General features: G+C 41.3%; 1 protein-coding gene and 1 long non-coding RNA gene across 5 annotated transcripts in view; both read right to left on the bottom strand.

Moving 5' to 3' along the window:
• Nucleotides 1-1977: 1977 nt before the first annotated feature.
• On the bottom strand, nt 1978-6861 carry LOC308554222. The gene is made up of 3 exons (XR_013998368.1): nt 6716-6861; nt 4831-4906; nt 1978-3600 (listed from the first exon to the last, which is right to left on the bottom strand). It is a non-coding gene; the product is annotated as an uncharacterized lncRNA (long non-coding RNA).
• Nucleotides 6862-12764: 5903 nt separating this feature from the next.
• PJA2 (praja ring finger ubiquitin ligase 2) overlaps nt 12765-16745 on the bottom strand; it is a 63477-nt gene continuing 59496 nt past the window's right edge. For 3 of the 4 annotated variants that reach the window (XM_081133210.1, XM_081133211.1, XM_081133209.1), the window contains 2 exons: nt 15829-15986; nt 12765-14570 (listed from right to left, as the gene is read on the bottom strand). In XM_081133210.1, coding sequence (XP_080989336.1) covers nt 15861-15986 — 126 coding nt within the window. In that variant the 3' untranslated portion in view covers nt 12765-14570; nt 15829-15860. Of the gene's footprint in view, nt 15987-16745 lie in introns of all 4 variants that reach the window. The other variant, XM_081133208.1, reaches the window with a different exon arrangement.

Below are 16745 nucleotides of genomic sequence, written 5' to 3'. Positions count from 1 at the left end.
TTTGGGATTAGGGTGATGCTGGCCTCATAAAGAGAGTTTGGGAGTTTTCCCTCCTCTTGAATTTTCTGGAATAGTTTGAATAGAATGGGTGTTAATTCTTCTTTGAATGTTTGGTAAAACTTGCCTGTAAATCCATCTGGTCCAGGACTTTTGTTTGCTGGGAGTTTTTTGATTACTGCTTCAATTTCATTAGTTGTTATCAGCCTATTCAGGTTTTCTGCCTCTTCCTGATTCAGCTTTAGTAGATTGTATGTGTCTAGGAATTTGTCCATTTCAGCCATGTTGTCCAGTTATCCCAAGAATCCTGAAGCACTAATCAGAAAGAATATATGTACCCCTACGTTCATAGCAACAGAATTTACAATAGCTAAGATCTGGAAACAGCCCAAGTGTGCATCAGTAAATGAATGGATAAAAAAGCTGTGGGACATTTATACCATGGAATACTATGCAGCTGTAAAGAAGAAGGACCTCATACCCTTTGGGACAGTATGGAAGGGCCTGGAGAATATCATGCTAAGCAAAATAGACCAGGCAGAGGAAGACAAACATCACATGATCTCACTTATATGTGTAATCTAAAGAACATAATAAACTGATGAACAGAGTAGATTCAGTGACATGGAAGCATAGATCAGACTGATGAATCTCAGAGGGAAGGAGGGGGGGTGGGTGGGTAGAGGGGGAGAGATTAACCAAAGAACTTATATGCACATATGCATAACTCAAGGTCACGGACAATGGTGTGGAGAGGGACTGGGGAGGGGGGTGGGTGGGGTGGAACGGGTCAATGGGGAGAAAAAGAGACATCTGTAATATTTTGAACAATAAAAAAAAAGATGTTAACAACAACAAAAAACTGTTAGAAATAATCAACAAATTCAGTAAAGTTGCAGGACATAAAATCAATATGCAAAAACCTGTTACATTTCTGTACACTAATAATGAACTATCACAAAGAGAAATTAAGAAAAAAAACACCATTTGTAATTGCATCAAAAAATAAAATACCTAGAAATAAATTTATCCAAGGAGGAGAAACACCCGTACACTGAAAACTATAAATGAAGACACGAGTAAGTGGAAAGATATTCCATGTTCATGGGTTCGAAAGATTAATATTGCTAACATGTTCATATTACCCAAAGCAATATACAGATTCAATGCAATCCCTAGCAAAATTCCCATGGAGTTTTTGACAGGAATAGAACAGTCAATCCAGAAACCTGTAAGGAACCACAAAGACCCTGAATAACCACATCGATCTTGAGCAAAAACAAAGTAGCAAGTATCACGCTACCTGATTTCAAACTTATTACAAAGCTATAGTAATCAAAACAGCAAGGTACTGGCATCAAACAAACACACAGGTTAATGGACAGAATAGAGAGCCCAGAAATAAACCCACACATATATCGTCAATTAATTTACAACAAAGAAGTTAATACTATACAGTGGGGAAAGGACAGTCTCATCAATAAATTGTGTTGGGAAAACTGGATACATGTAGAAGAATGAAACTGCACCATTATTATGTACCTACAAAAAAATTAAAGTGAATTATAGACTTGCATGTAAGACTTGCAACCATAAAAGTCCTAGATGAAAACACAGGTAGTCGGCTCCTTGACTCAATCTTGGAGATTATTTTTTGGATCTGACTACTCCAAAAGCAAAGGCAAAAAAGTAAAAAATAAACAAGTGGGACTACACCAAACTAAAAAACCTCTGCACAGGAAAGGAAGCCATCAACAAAATGCTCAACATCACTAATCATCAGAGAAATGCAAATCAAAGCCACAAGGTATCAAATCACATCTATTTGATAGCTATTATAAAAAAGATAAGACATAAGTGTTCGTGAAGATGTGGAGAAAAGGGAACCCTCAGGCACTGTTGGTGGGATTATAAACTGGTGCAGACACAATGGAAAACAGTGTGGAGGTTCCTCAAAAAAGGAAAAAATAGAACTTCCATATGATCCAGCAATTTTACTTGTGGGTAAATTAATGAAAACATTAATTCAAAAAGACATGCGCATCCCATGTTCATTGCAGTGTTACTTACAATAGCTATGATATGGAAATAACCTAAATGCATATTGATGAATGAGTGAAGAAAGAAATTGCAGTAGAAAGATACAATGGAACACTATTCAGCCATAAAAACAAAATCTTGGGATTTGCAACAACATGAATAGACTTTGAGGGCATTATGCTAAATGAAATAAGACAGAGAAAGACAAATATTGTATGACTTCACTTATATGTGGAATTTAACAAACCACCACGCTCACAGATACAGAGGCAAGGGTGCAGGTGGAGGGAGACAAAATGGGTGAAGGTGGTGAGAAAGTCCAAACTTCCAGTTATGAAATAGATAAGGCATAAGGATGTAATGCACAGCATAGGGACTATTGTTATTAATACTGTATTATTACAGCGTGTGCAAGGCCCTAGGAAATATTTTTCTTGGGCCCTTGTCTATACAAACAATTTGCTTAAAAACTATATCATAAAACTCATGGGTACATGTGAGGTCTGGTGATTTATCAGTCAAAATTTAGAACAAATAATGAGCGAAGAAGACATACTTACATATTTGTTTATGGTCCCATCAGAGCATGTGAAGATTTTTCATACCGTCCAGGCACCATTTCTCCGGTCCAGGTCCAGGAACCATTTATTCATGTTCTTTATTGTTACATGCATTTTCTGGGCTGATTTCATGTCTCCCACAGTGAGAAAATGCAACAGTATCATTACTCAGGGTGCCATGGCCTTTCAGGACCTGTTTGTATTGAAACAATACAGGTCTCCTTGCCTCTGCAGTCTGGTAATTCCATTTATTTAATGCTGGTTACAGCATTACTCCTGACCAAATGTAATCCAAATTGGCACCCAAATTGTCAGCTGTGAATACCAGCTTCTGGTGATTCTATCAAAGGTTGCTATTGTGCTTCATTGGTGATGGTCACATATGCGAGTCTTACCCAGAGTATGCAGGAAAATGCGAACAAGAATTCTGAAAGGTTAATAGTCAGTGGTGAGCAGGCAGGCTAAATAGCCATCTCAGACGGTGAAAAATTAAATTTATTAGAAGGGGATGGGGCTATCCAAAGGGAAGGGCTACACAGCACTGAGTCAAAGGGTACTGGGTCCAAGATGGCAGCAAAAATACACTTGGGCCAGTGAAACAAGAACGAACATAGAAGAAATAACGAGAGTCTAGGCTGGGCTGCTCTGGCTCACTGAGAAGTCGGAGAGAGAGAGAAGGGGCCTTGGAGACAGGTTCAGGGGGTACGCCCGGGGTCAGCTGCCACTGCCCATTGCTCCCCTGGTTGCAAGTCTCCAGGGGTCCCCTTGGAGGGATGGAGATGGTGCCCTGGGTCCTCTGTCCTGTGTATTTCTTTCTTGCAGGCAGGAATTTAGGGGCGGTCTCAGGGGAGAATCTCAATAGAATATTCATCAGCTTTCCAGGTGCGCTCTTTCAGGTCCTGGTCTCCACTGAACGGTCGGTGCCAGGCAGGGGGTCATTAGTCAACGCAGCTGGTCCTGAGGCAGCCACTTGTCTGGTGTTGCTGCTTCTCTGGGCCTGGAGCTGAAACACAACCGAGGCCTAGATGTTGCCTTTAGGGAGGAAAGCTCAGGGGGTCTAAACTGCATGACCAGCAATATGCTGGGGGAGGACAGGTCACCCCGGGGACAAGGTTCTTGTCTTCCCAGTTTCGCCCCTTCGCTAGGCATCGGGGGCTTCCTGCCCTGGTGAGTTTCTGTACCTGGTCCATCTAACAAATTCATTTTCTAGGTATGTTAAATGTACTGTTCTAAATTTTGTAGCATAAGCGAAACAGCGTACCTTCCAGCTGCACCCTCTTGAAGGTGTTAGGCTGTAGTCACTGCACCCCTAGAATGTGATCTCTCACTACGGACCAAACCCCCGCTTTCCACGACCATCAGCAGGGAGGGGGGAACGGGCGGAGGAGGAAAACCAGTCCCCTTTGCACAAGAAATGCCATTTCTCATCCAGCGCAGTTTAAGACCAGCCTGTGGGAGCATCACATCACCATGTCTGGAGGCAGCAGGAGACACGGGTGGGAAGGCCTGCTGGTTGTGAAGCAACGAGCTCAAGTGTCCTTGGAGGAGAGAGGCACAGCCACCCTAGAGACTGCCAGCCGGGGGGAGGGGGGGGGAGGGGAGGGTAACTGCCCCAGGTGCTAGCTGTGGGGTGGAGAGGATAAGGACACCTGCTGGCTTCCACCTGGACTGCCACAGACCACTTGCTCGTTTCTGATGTGAGGGGCACTCCAATCAGTAATTCTGGGAGTCTGGTCTTGCTCACTCTTGCAAAAGAAAACCATGCCAGTCAGTGGGAGCGAGTTGCTGACCAAGCCACCCTCTTGGAACCATAGCCTGGCCATGGGGCCCCAGAAGAAGCCCTCGATATGGAATCCTTTCGGGACTCTCGTTGAGCCAACGTGCAGGGTATAGGGTGAGAGGGCGCCCCAAAGGCAGAAACAGGGTCTGGGCCCACACTGGTCTCCGCCCAGACATCACCACCTGTCCAGCCACTCCCAGGCCCTGGGGGGGGCGGCGCTGGGAGCAGTTTGAGGCAGGAGCTCCAAGGCAAGGACCCTGCTTGTGGGGGAGGGCCGGCAGGTCTACGGGCAGTGCTGCTGTTCTTAACAGTGAGCTCTGGGCTCACCTGCCTGTGCCTTTGTCACGACACCGGGCTGGAGCCGGCCTCCCAGGCGCGCCGCCCTTGGGAACGCAGAGGCAGCTGTCACTTCTGAGGGGAAGGGAAGCCGGGACAGCACGCCCGTTTACTCACCCCGGTTCCAACTGACGGGCCTCCCCAGCAAGCGAGGGGGCCACAGGCCGGCAGGGTCTCAGCTGCGCATTCCCACCTGGAGGGGAGCGTGGAGAGGGAGGTAGACGCGTTCCCACCTGAGCCTTACGAGCCCCAGAGGACCCTAAGTGCTCAGAGAAATACCACCTGCACCTGTTTCATAGCGGGGGCAACATGGAGGTCAAGCAAGCTGCCCAAGATTTCAAGGCTGGTACACTGTCGGATTTAGGATTTAAGCTCAGGCAAGCTGGCTGATGAAGAAAAGAAGTGAAGGAAGGAAGGAGAGCAGGGAGGGAAGAGACAAGAGTAAGGAAAGGCTAGTGCCTGGCACCTCAGGATCCAGGGTTTCCTTCCCCTTTAACTTAGAGTGTGTAAATAGTGCCCAAGATTCCCCTTTTCCAGGCTCAAGAAAGTCTGCAGAGAACCACCCCAAATTTGTATTTCCATTTGAAAGGAAAAAATATTCTCGTAGGGCGCAATGAAGCCTATCCTCACTTCTGTGGACATCTGACATTAGCAGGTCACCAGAATGCTGTTACTCAATTTACAAGACAAAATGTTCCCTTCGTTGCAGATTTTTTTTTTTTTTTACCCAGCAGGTTTTTTATTTTGGGACCATGAAGCAATCACCGGTTCCTAGGGATTATTAATCAATGTTGTCAGCTTTACAAAGCTCAAAATTTCATTCTGTACTTTCATTAATAAAGGGCTTGCTGCAAAGGAAGCTCTCAGAAATGCAAAGGCAGGTGAGACCCATTTAGAGGAGATGAAATGGGCCTAATCTCCAAGCCCGGAGCTCAGGAAACGCTGCTTCCCAGGAGGCCTTGCCCAGACTTTCCAGGGTGAACTACAGTGGCAAACAGGCCAGAGGGCAGACAGCAGGCGTTTCTGCAGAGTCCAGCCAGAGAAGGGCCAATTCTTTTAAGACACGAATTATGGGTTCAGAACAGTGTGACTCAATTTTTACAGTGATTACAACAATGTAATCTCTTAAAGCCTGCAGGGAAAGAAGCTTATTTAGCCACTGGGCTGAACAGCAGCTGTGACACATCCCACAGCAAAGAGTGTTGGGGGACCAGTGAGGGAGAGCTGTGAGCAGGACAGCTCCAGGCCCCAGCACCCAAGGTGGACATACATTCCCAATCGTCTCTTTCGGAGCCTGCCCTATTTCCTCCACCCAACTGATCTGAGTTGGCAGGTTAGGCAAAGCCTATGTCCAACCTTGACCGCAGGCGATCCATATGGTTTTAGGAGGGCCTCTGAGAACCCTCAGGGAGTCGAGGTTGAAATCAAAACAACTTCCCTAGGGAACAATGCACTTTTTTCAGGAAAAGAAACAACTATATATACACACATAAATATAAATATGTGCATTTTTTGTCAATATGGTAAAAATGTTAATTCTTAAATTATCAAATCCACTTCAGATAGATGAGAATATAGGGGTTTGTTATATGTTCTTTTAATTTCTCATGTATTTTTAAATGTTATTAAATTTTTAAAAAATATTGACATTTCCATTTTTAAATCTCTCGGAAGTTTAACATTTGTGCTCTGCAGGTGTGCCAAATACCTGCTGAAAGTTCAGTTGCCAGAAGCCAGAGAACTACTGACCTTTGCTTTTATTTTCCATTTCATTCCAGTTCTCTTGCTCTCCCACTCTGTTCTCCCCGCCTCCCCACCCCAAGCCTTTCCTAATTAAAACTGACCCCAAAACAAGAGCAGAAAAAACAGCAAATGTCTTCATCTGCTAATTTGTCATTTTTCCCACTTTGTCTGCTGGCAGTTCAGGACCTACGCACAAAGCAGGTCTGTAAATAAATACAAACCTATTTCTGATCTAAACTTAGCTGCTGCCCTGACTCACCAGAGGATTCCACAGAGGGAGAAAGCAGGAGCCTAGCTTCTGGCGTAGTGGGAAAACTGTGTCTACTGTAGTCAGAAGACCTGAATTCAAGTTCTAGCTCCAGCGTTTTCTGGCTGTGCGATCATGGGCTAGCCACTGCCGCCTCCTCACGTGAGGGAATATAGCAGTGACTTGTTAATTTTTCACTAAGTCTAAGTACAAAGCAGCCTATGAATAGACAAGCACCTCCTGCCAAGTTGCTTTGGCAGTGCTCTTCAGTCTCCTGTGGCATCTGTTACTGGAGATGAGGCCATGGGTATTCATTAACCAACAGGATTAGCTGTCTGGGCCAGAGACTAATCAGCACAGAACAAGCCCGTGTGCAGCAGATTCAGTGGAACGGTGGGACCTGACATTTACTCCTGTTCAATCACAACCTGCCTTCTACCCGAGCCTCACCAGTCTAGAAATTCAAGACCACATCCCTTTGACATCACTGTTCTTGCTTATTTGGAGATGTGGACAGTGGTCACTTGCACTGTGGGTACCACAGGGACTGACAAAGTGAAAAATGATGGAGACAGAATTCTCTCTGCAGTGAATTTGAAAGTAACATAAATGTCTGCATCTGCTGAGATCACTTTGTTCAGGTAGGAGAATAAATCATGGTTAGGCTGCTCTCCTTAGCCTCTTTGGGCTTATTGATTATTAATACAGATAACTACCAATTTCTGCAAAGTTTTTGGTCCAAATGTTTAGTGTTTTCATTTCCATTGAAACAATGTTGTAAAAGGCTACTGAACTTGCAGGTTAGTTGGCAAAAACTATTAGTACTGTAGCTGAAATTTACTTCACTTGTACTTACCTTGAATATCAACTCACCTGGGATCCCGACTCCCTTATTAGCTGTGTGACCCTTGGCAGCTACTTAACCTTTTGGAGAATAGAATAGTCTAGCTCTAAGAATTTTTGTTAGGATTAACTAAAATAATGCATATAAGACTACCCATTAAAGTTCCTGGCATATAGTATGCAGTCAATAAATGTTAGCTAATTTTCTGTCAATGTCTTACAGTTTTCTGCACCTCTTCTGTTCTTTATAACCAGTTTCCTTAACTAAAAGACTCAAATTCTCTGCAGTAAGGGCTATGTGTTATTATAAAGGGTGCCCATGTTTGGTGTGGGTGGCAGAGGGCGGTGGCCAGCAAGAAGAGCCGAGCTGTGGCTGCCTCTGTGTTCCTCTGTCCCACCAGCAGCGGGGCTCAGCTTCCTTCCCTCCACGTCAGCCGGCATCCTTTTCAATCTGCTCTTGCTTCCCTCTCCCACTCACAGTTCCTAGTTGCTCATTGTTGGCTTCATCACTTCATCATGACACGGCTACTCACCACTTTAATATTCCTCCCCATGCAATCCGTTTGCTTCAGCTCCCGTTTCCTACTGGGAATTTTGTATTTTCCAGCATAAAACAGCGAGAGAACCTGGCTGGCCTGCTTTACCTTTAGTGCTTGGTCACTGGCCAAGCTCCGAATAGATGGTCCTTGAGTCTGCTCACGGGCAGTCTCATCAGTTCTGGCTGGGAGTGGGGTCCTGTGCCCTGCAGTGTCCCATTCCTTCAGTAAGGGCTGTGGGTGTTGGGAGACAATTCATAGGCTTCTTGTGTTTCTCATGTCTTCTGGGCAAGAGGCAGTGACAGCTTTGTTCTGTGCTGTCCTTTCAAAGAGTTTGTATAGCAAAGTTTTAGAAGACAGATATATTACCCCCTCTTATTCGCAGGGCAGAGGACAAATTTGTTTCCTGACCAAGATGACAGATATGTCTTGCTCTGGGCAAAGGTTAGCAGGCTTGCCAGCATCCCTCTAAGGCTGGGGTTCCCTAAGCTCAAATTTCAGTAACAGTTATGCCTGCACTGTGCTGATGCCATCTAATGCAGCCCTCTATTCTCCTTCCTCTTATGAAGTTTCACCCACATATGGATGAAAAAGCTCTCAGGGGTTCTCCAGGCCCTTATTTTGGGGAGGAAAATGCATTATACAGCATTGGGAATGGGGAGACACAAGAACCCAAAGGACTGTGCGACATGTCTGCCCTCCCCGAGTGAGCCCTGGCACGCCAGATGTGGCACCTTTGTATGCCATGGTGTAGCTGCTAAGTCAGGCAGGGCTATCCTAACAGCTGCATCCGCAGAGCATTTACCACCCTGGCTGCAAACAGCTTGTTGTCACATGGGGTTCATTCAGCTGCTATGAGAATCACAATGTAGCAAATCTGACAATTTGATAGTGGCCTTTACTTCTGTTAGTGAGACAGTGTTCAGGGTATATAGCCCCGATCGACCAGCAGGTTACCCAAACGTTTACAATATTTTGCGCCTGAGACTACATACCCAGCATGAATGCAACATTTTGGAATTGCCTGCTTTATGTTCCATTTTCTGGGTGAAAACACACTGGATGCTTACATGTAAATGCCTTGGGGTTCAGGGAATAGAAGAGAAAGTTAATAGAAACGTAGCACAGGAATTAAGGTGAAACTTTTCAGTTTGCTCTGTCCATTCTTCTCAGCCCCATCTCTGGGAAACACTTTTTACAGTGACATCACAACCTTCTGAGGGCCAGCAGGCATGTAATCTCCTAAGAGATTAACCTATAAATAGAGCAACATAGCTATAGATCTGTGGGCTGGCAGTCAGTTAGCTTGGGGGGCTGAGCACTTGTTCCTTCCCCCTGCTTTGGTTGTTTTTATCTTGGATAACCACAGAATAGCTCCTAAGGCTCTGTGAGGCCCTGGCCAAGGTGAAACCCTTCCCATACAGTGAATCCACCTGCTGGGGGATGGGAAAGGGGGATGTAATGGTCTCCTCTCTACAATACACACTGAGGCAGGCCAAGGAGTTTGGCTATCTTGTCACAGTTGTGCCAGAGCAGGCACTTGATAGTTTGTTAAATAGACAGAAGGTCAGGATATGCAAAGAGTTAATTTGTTAGGTTTGATGAAGGCGTTTTTCTAGCAGTCAGGGAAGATGTCCCAATATATTATTTTCATGAGCTCTAATTTTTATTTAAAAAACTTATATTTTAGGTGCTATTTACTCATTTAGATGTGGGGTACAGCTGAGCTGTTCACTTGTGATTCACCATCACCCAATCTAGGCTAGAGCTTGTCTTCCAGACAAGGTTGACTTTGTAAGCTCCCCACCCCTATGCTCATCTGCCCTAAAAGCTAATTTAAACTAAAATAAAAACTCTGATCTTTTGTAATGGTACCAAACCTAGGGTACTGCAGTGCCAGGGCTGAAGGATCCTGGGTCCAGGCCAAGAGGAGGAATTGTCTGGTGGGGCTTCAAAGGCCAGTCAGTATGACGTTACGTAGTGAAGCCCCTTCTAACAGCTGCCTGTAATGTGTGGGTTCTTTTAACAGAAGTAGAGCACAGCTTCAATGAAAAGGAAGCCCTGTCAAAGTTCTATTCCTGCTGATGAAACAATGTGGGGGGAGGTCCTCTCCTCTTTGGAGTGGCTGATACTTTAGAAAAGGTTAGCAACTGTTGCTTACAGACAGGTGTCTGTGTGAGGTCAAGATGTCATACACCTATCAGGCCGCAGAGAGTATCTGCAAAATAATTTAAGGATTCCAAATCATCAGGCAAAAGTAGTTCTCATGCGATCTTAATGGTGACTAAGAAATTTCACTCCCCAGGTCGTTAGAACTTTGATCAGGGGTACATTACTTAAAGCAAACATGTCTCTTTATAGCAATTTAGCCAAACAAGGAGAAACGAACAAAACATTTTTTCAGAATTTTGAACAGACACTCCTTCCACTCCCCTCTCCCCATTTTAAAAGCTCAGACTGTATCTCAAAAAACTTAATAAATGAGAACTATTCTTATAATGCAAAAATACATCTTTTCAATGAATCTTATTAAGAAGACATACTGTGTTATAATCAAAGGATAAGAATGAGAACTTCGTGGAGAACTTCTCTTACAGTGAATGGTTAAGAGGTATTACCTTTCTGAAGAAAAAGACACAAAGACCTCCCCCTTCCACTTCCCACTATAAGAACTGTACACTCATTACAACCTAAGAATCCAAGATAAAATAAACTGCCACATCCAGGCATGTAGCCTTTTAGCAAAATTACTATTAATTAAATTGTATTTATTTGGATTTAATAAAGTTCCCCTGTCAAATTCTTTAAACTCCTGCGAAGGGACTAAGATGTTTTTTTAGTTTTCATCTGAAATGTTTATGAACCCTAAAGATAGTGCTAAAATCAATCAAGGGAGGAGGCAACCATATTTCCCCATGACTTTGCACATCAACAAAGAACACTTTTTTTAAAACTTTATCCAGGCGCAAAGAGTACTAAACCTGTAATTTAGATGTTACTTTACAGAGAAAACAGAAGTAGAGAAATTAAGTGACTTGTCAAGGTCATGTTACTTCAAATACTACATTTTTGAGGGGGAAAAGGTAGACTCCAAAAATAATAAAAGTGAGCTTGACACTGATCACATAAAATTCTAGGGCAGGTTAATAAACAGATGGTATGTGAGCACTTAGAAAAGGAGGCAGCATGGTTTCACTAAGAATGAGGCATTTCCCACTACATTTCCTTTCTTGATTTAATATACTAGCAGGAAAGGCTATTTCCATATAGTGTAATCTGCCTGTTGGACAAACAAGACAAAATTTCTTATAGTGTCCTTTTAGGAAAGATGAAGAAACATGAGCATGTCACTGGTAGTTGCTTCCACAACCATGTCCAAAGTACTGATTAATGGATCAAAGTCACGTAGAGGGCAGTCTATAGTGGCATTCTGAAGAGGGTCTGTATTTCACCCTGTTCTAGTCAATATTTATCAATAACTTGGACAATGCCACCAAATACAAAGGCATGCTTCATCAAAACTGGAACTGACACAGGCTAAGAGGAAGAATCAGAGGTCATAAGGGTCTTTACAAGTTAAACTTTGTCAGGATGAATTAGGTCATTATTAGGAGTGGACCTGAGTTACTAGCAATGCCTGTGAAGTTCAGTGAGAGACAACACTGTGATATGCTTGCCCAATAATGACAGTAATGATAATACCAAAACAGACCAGTCACAGGAGAATCAGTCTGAGCTGGCAGTAATGCTTCTGGACCCTCCTTTAGTCAGACCAGAGGAACCGTGTTTAGTTCTGAGCACCATATTTTAAGAGGGGGATTGAAAGAGCCAATGCCAGACTGGTCTGGAATAGGTATCACGCAAGATCTGAGAAAAGTGTGAAGTCTGACGGAAGATATAAAGAGATGGCAACACACACAAGACAGGACCTTTCTATGTAGTTTCACATGTGTGCTATTTATAAAAGCATTTGGGTGACAATTCTAACAATGAAATTCATCCCTTGTAGGGTTGCTGAGTGACACCAACTCTGGAAGCAGTGGCTTCATAAAAATCATATGACATAATTATAAATAGATTTTGGCACTAAAATGACGTGTACCATTGCTGTTTCTAGCTCTGGGACTGTATTTTTCTAACAAATGTTTATTCTATTATGGGAGAATCAGAATTATAGACTTTCCAAAGCTTCTCAACAAAATGATGACAGTTTTCTAATTTAATGCAGGCATACTTGTTCTCAGTTTACCCTTCTGAAATGGTGAGGTTTTTGAACCTTTTGGAAACCATGAGGAATCTTCCTAAACAGGTAGATTTGACAATATTGGCACACCTGATTTGGAGAAGCCACTGAAGTGAGGCGGGCATCCATCCCGGCACTGAGGGTTTCTGCAACTTGAGTTAGCGTGGAAGCCGGGCTCTGCTGAACACACAGGACTGCTATGGCGGTTGGGCAGGAGAGAGCAGACACTGCTCTTCCAGAGCCCTTCTAGAAGGAAGCCCACCAAGTGCTTCTATGCAGCTGAGCTCTTTGCCTGGGCCTTCTTAGAGCACAGTTCAAAGACTATAAAAGCATGTGCTCTGGAGCCAGTCCCAGACTTCTGCGACAAGTTGTATCCTTTGCCACTAATACTAAATCCTCCAGGGTTACGTTATAGAAGTGATACGGCTACACAATTAAATATTAGAAATGACCACTGAGTATATCCTGTTTATTGTTTATGATTTACACGGAAAATGATAGACTGGAGTTGTAGAACAATAAACCAATCATTACATTTAGACCAGGGCTTTGAAAAACTTGCATTCCATTTTAACAAACAGTTCATATATATTTAACAGCTTATATATAAATCCAGATCACAAATAATCTTTAAGAGTTAGTTAGCTTAGAGATAAACAATTAAGAAACACAAAAGAAAACCACATGGATCTACCTTTAAATATCAGCATTTATAAGAAAAAAGAAAATGTTTAAAAAAATAAAATTATTAGGTCAAGTCACTTAACATATAATAGAGAAGGAAAACAACATTTTTATTATTTATACTTATTTCTAATTTACCTTCATATAGTCTTAACTTTTTCAAAAGGATCCAAGATCTGATTCAACAATATTTTGGTGTCTGAACTTGTCAACCTCAGCTTTTATCAGCATGCTATAATGAAAATCCTAAAACCTCAATTTTCTTTTTAAAAATTTTTATAAGCCAACTCTTATTCAACTTTCCTCCTTCATAGCAGCTGTTTATAGATAATAGGGAGCCAAGAATGAAGGACAGAAACAGATGGAAAGCAAAAAGTACAACAGCTATCTTGAGTTCAGCTCTCAACACTGCTGGTAGAGTTTGGAACAAAACCTCATAACAACTGGCAGATAACAGCTAAATCTTAACAGGCAAAGAAGAAATATTTTCTTTGGGACAGCTGCTATCTAGGAGAAGAAAACCAAGGTCCCATAATACTGCCTAAATATAATGTGTGGATTATTACAGAAAAATCTGTAGTGATGTCAGTTTAACCAGTAAGTGTCACAACTGATCAATATTACTTAAAGGAAACAACAAAAAACACACTAGAGCCACAAATTTCTGGAAACAAAAAACCAAATAAAATTATACTAGCTACAAATTTTCACAATATACACATGAGAATTAATTTTAATCTGATTTGACTCCTTGACACTAACTGATCATCAATGAAATATGGTATGGAAAGTTCACAGAGTAGAAAACAAGCAAAGATTAGTTTATACAACAGAGACTATATACATCAGAAGGAAAACATGCTAGCTAATGCAACATTAAGGCCTGAATGTAAGCATTTCCAAAGTCACAGAAGCCCCAAAGAACCCCTAAATTACAAAGTCACCACATTACATGCATGCAATGTTCAGTTTACTCATAAAAGGATACACAGTATTTTGCTGTAAATACCAGACACATTTACAATATATGCAAAAATTAGAATGCAAGTGTTATGTTCCTTATATTTAAGCCTCAAATGCGACAACAGTGAAAATTCACTTAATTTTAAGAATGAAGAAAAGAGACGGAATATAAATACTCAGAGAAATTACACAAATGAATGTAATTTTGCATTTGGGAAGTCACATAAATATTCCTTTTATATGTCCAAACTAAATTATCAATGTACTACTCAAATGGATGTATACTATGTGCTTTACTATTTTACTTGCTCAAATGTGGTATTCTAACAGCCATTAATCATTCTCTGGTATTTGATATCGAATCATATCCCTAAGTTATATATTGTGTCCATGTTTATACATAATTGCCTACTGGGTGAGATCACCTAAACAGAAAGCTGTGCAGTCTTCGCTGGGGTTATGTAATTGCAAAGGTGTGGGCTTGTAGGTCAATTTCCCATAAAAAGAATACGGAAAGCTGACTTCCTTACTTTTGTAGAAGCTTTTGAACAGAAAACTCTTTTAGAGGGTAAATCTGAGGTCAGGATCTTCTTTTCTCCTTTAAACAAAGGAAAATAAGAAAGAAGCTGTGTTACATGTTAACTTCTGTTCACACAGTCACTAGGCAATCATATAATCTATTCCCTTTTCAGTCATGGCTTAATTTGGCTTAATTTGAAACTACCTATTTTTATTTTAGTTCCAGGTGACTAATTTTACCAAAATAAATTAGTGTAAAGAAACAAATACTGATAATGTAATATAAATAATCTTTTTTCAGGAATACTTTAAAGAAATAAATTATAGCACGGTAAAGTTTTAAATATGTTGTAAAAAGGTATGGCCAAATCTGTCCTATACCCATCAATTTTATGCTTTGCACAAGTCAGAAGAGTTAACACAGTATTTTAAGGATTCAGATTTTCCTTTAGGATACAACAGAATGAGTGTTAAAAACACTTTATGCATGTTTTCAGACTTTCCAAAATATTTCAGAACCAAAATTACCTTAAACTAACTATACCTAACAGTTATTAAACAAATGTGCCATGAGTGTTCTGGACCTTCAAGTACAATTTTAACCAAGTAGAAAGGTTTCTATAAGGCCATCTAATTCATCTCATTGAACCAAGTGCTGAGCACACTAGATTGTTCATATGCTGCTTTACTAACCTTACTTTAAGCACATCCAACATTAAAAAAAAAAATAATCTATTTCACTACCTAACCATTTCTAGGGGGTACATTGAAGATTTTGAAATTCTATGATGCTCTAGCTAGAATTTTAGCCTTTGTTTGACATTCTTAAAAAGTCCTAATTTTAAACCAAGATGGAAGACTGGACACCTTCCTAAAAAAAACACTACTATAAATCAAGAGGTTGTGATGTAGTAAAAGCAAAGGGACCAATGAAAGAGCATGCTTTAGAATTCTTTTTATTTCCAATGGAACCAAATTTTACTACTGTTGTGATTATAGTCTTCACATTTGATGCAAAAAGGAGAGCTAATCATAATCACTTAGTGGCAGTACTTCAGACAAAACCAGTAGCGCGTGCCACATAGACGATCATTTCTTCTGGAGAGAATTAAGTGACAAGCTTGACTTTCACAATTAATATCAACATCTTCAACTAAAAAAAATGGATGTACTGCTTCAACATTCAGCTTGAAAATGTTAGTACTTTCTGCAAACCTAAATTTAGTTTAGAAAGGTCAATATTCTTTCTAAACTATGGCATAGACTATATATATCATTTTAATATATTTATATATAATTATTTGCACATCAGGTTTAGAAGGAATTTGCAGATTTACTTTATAGAATGATCTCATTCAAGTGTTAAGGTTTAAGGAGCTTCTGCAGTACTGCCATTTGAAGATGGGGCATCGTGTCCAGGCTCAGAGGAAGCAGCTGCAGATGCTTCAATAACTGCAGGTGGGAAATGACGGCGGCACACAGGGCATGTTCCTGACTGGAGGGAGAAGAAAACAAGTTCATAGCCAATGACAAAGTCTTAACTGCCATACAAGCATCATAAGAAAGACAAAACAGCACCATTTCCCTAAAAACAAAACAAATAAATACCAAATAAACGTCAAACCTACAGAACACAGAGAGGCAGATTTTTGATGCCATTTCCTCCTTTTCATACCAATCACATACTGATTCATTTGAGGGTAAACAGTGTCTCTTAGTCATGTCTGCATCTTTTAGGCCACTCATCTTTCATTTAATGAGTATTCACTGAGAGTACACTACACTCCTTGGTTGGGACTGGTGCTGCTGTAGAGTGAGCAATGAATCACAGGGCATATCCTCACCTAAACTTTATTTTTATTATTATTATTAAATCTATGATACATATAATATTACAGAAACCACAGACTTAATTAATTCACATATCTATTATACGTAATCATCCCGCTAGAGCCTCACAGAAATACTAAAAGCTCACTTTGGTGTACACAGATCTGTCAAAGCAGATTGGTCTCAGACCTTCTTTACAGGCCATGTAATCTGTTTTCAAAAAGATGTGGAGAGTTAGGTGCTTTCTAAATGATAGGACAAATCAACCTCAGACCTGGCAGGGACGGTGGGAAAGGAAAGCAGTTATACTGGGAGCATAACATTTTAGGAACAAAAGATTCCAGAAGTATGTCATCTGGTGATAGATTATTCTTTTGTAAGACTGGTCTTTTTCCCAAAGCAAAATCCCTGATAGAAAGCAGGT

Source organism: Miniopterus schreibersii (genome assembly GCF_964146895.1).
Source record: "Miniopterus schreibersii genome assembly, chromosome: 3".
Lineage (NCBI taxonomy): Eukaryota > Metazoa > Chordata > Mammalia > Chiroptera > Miniopteridae > Miniopterus > Miniopterus schreibersii.
The sequence above is the reverse complement of the archived record's forward strand: the minus strand, read 5'-3'. Positions and strand labels throughout refer to the sequence as shown.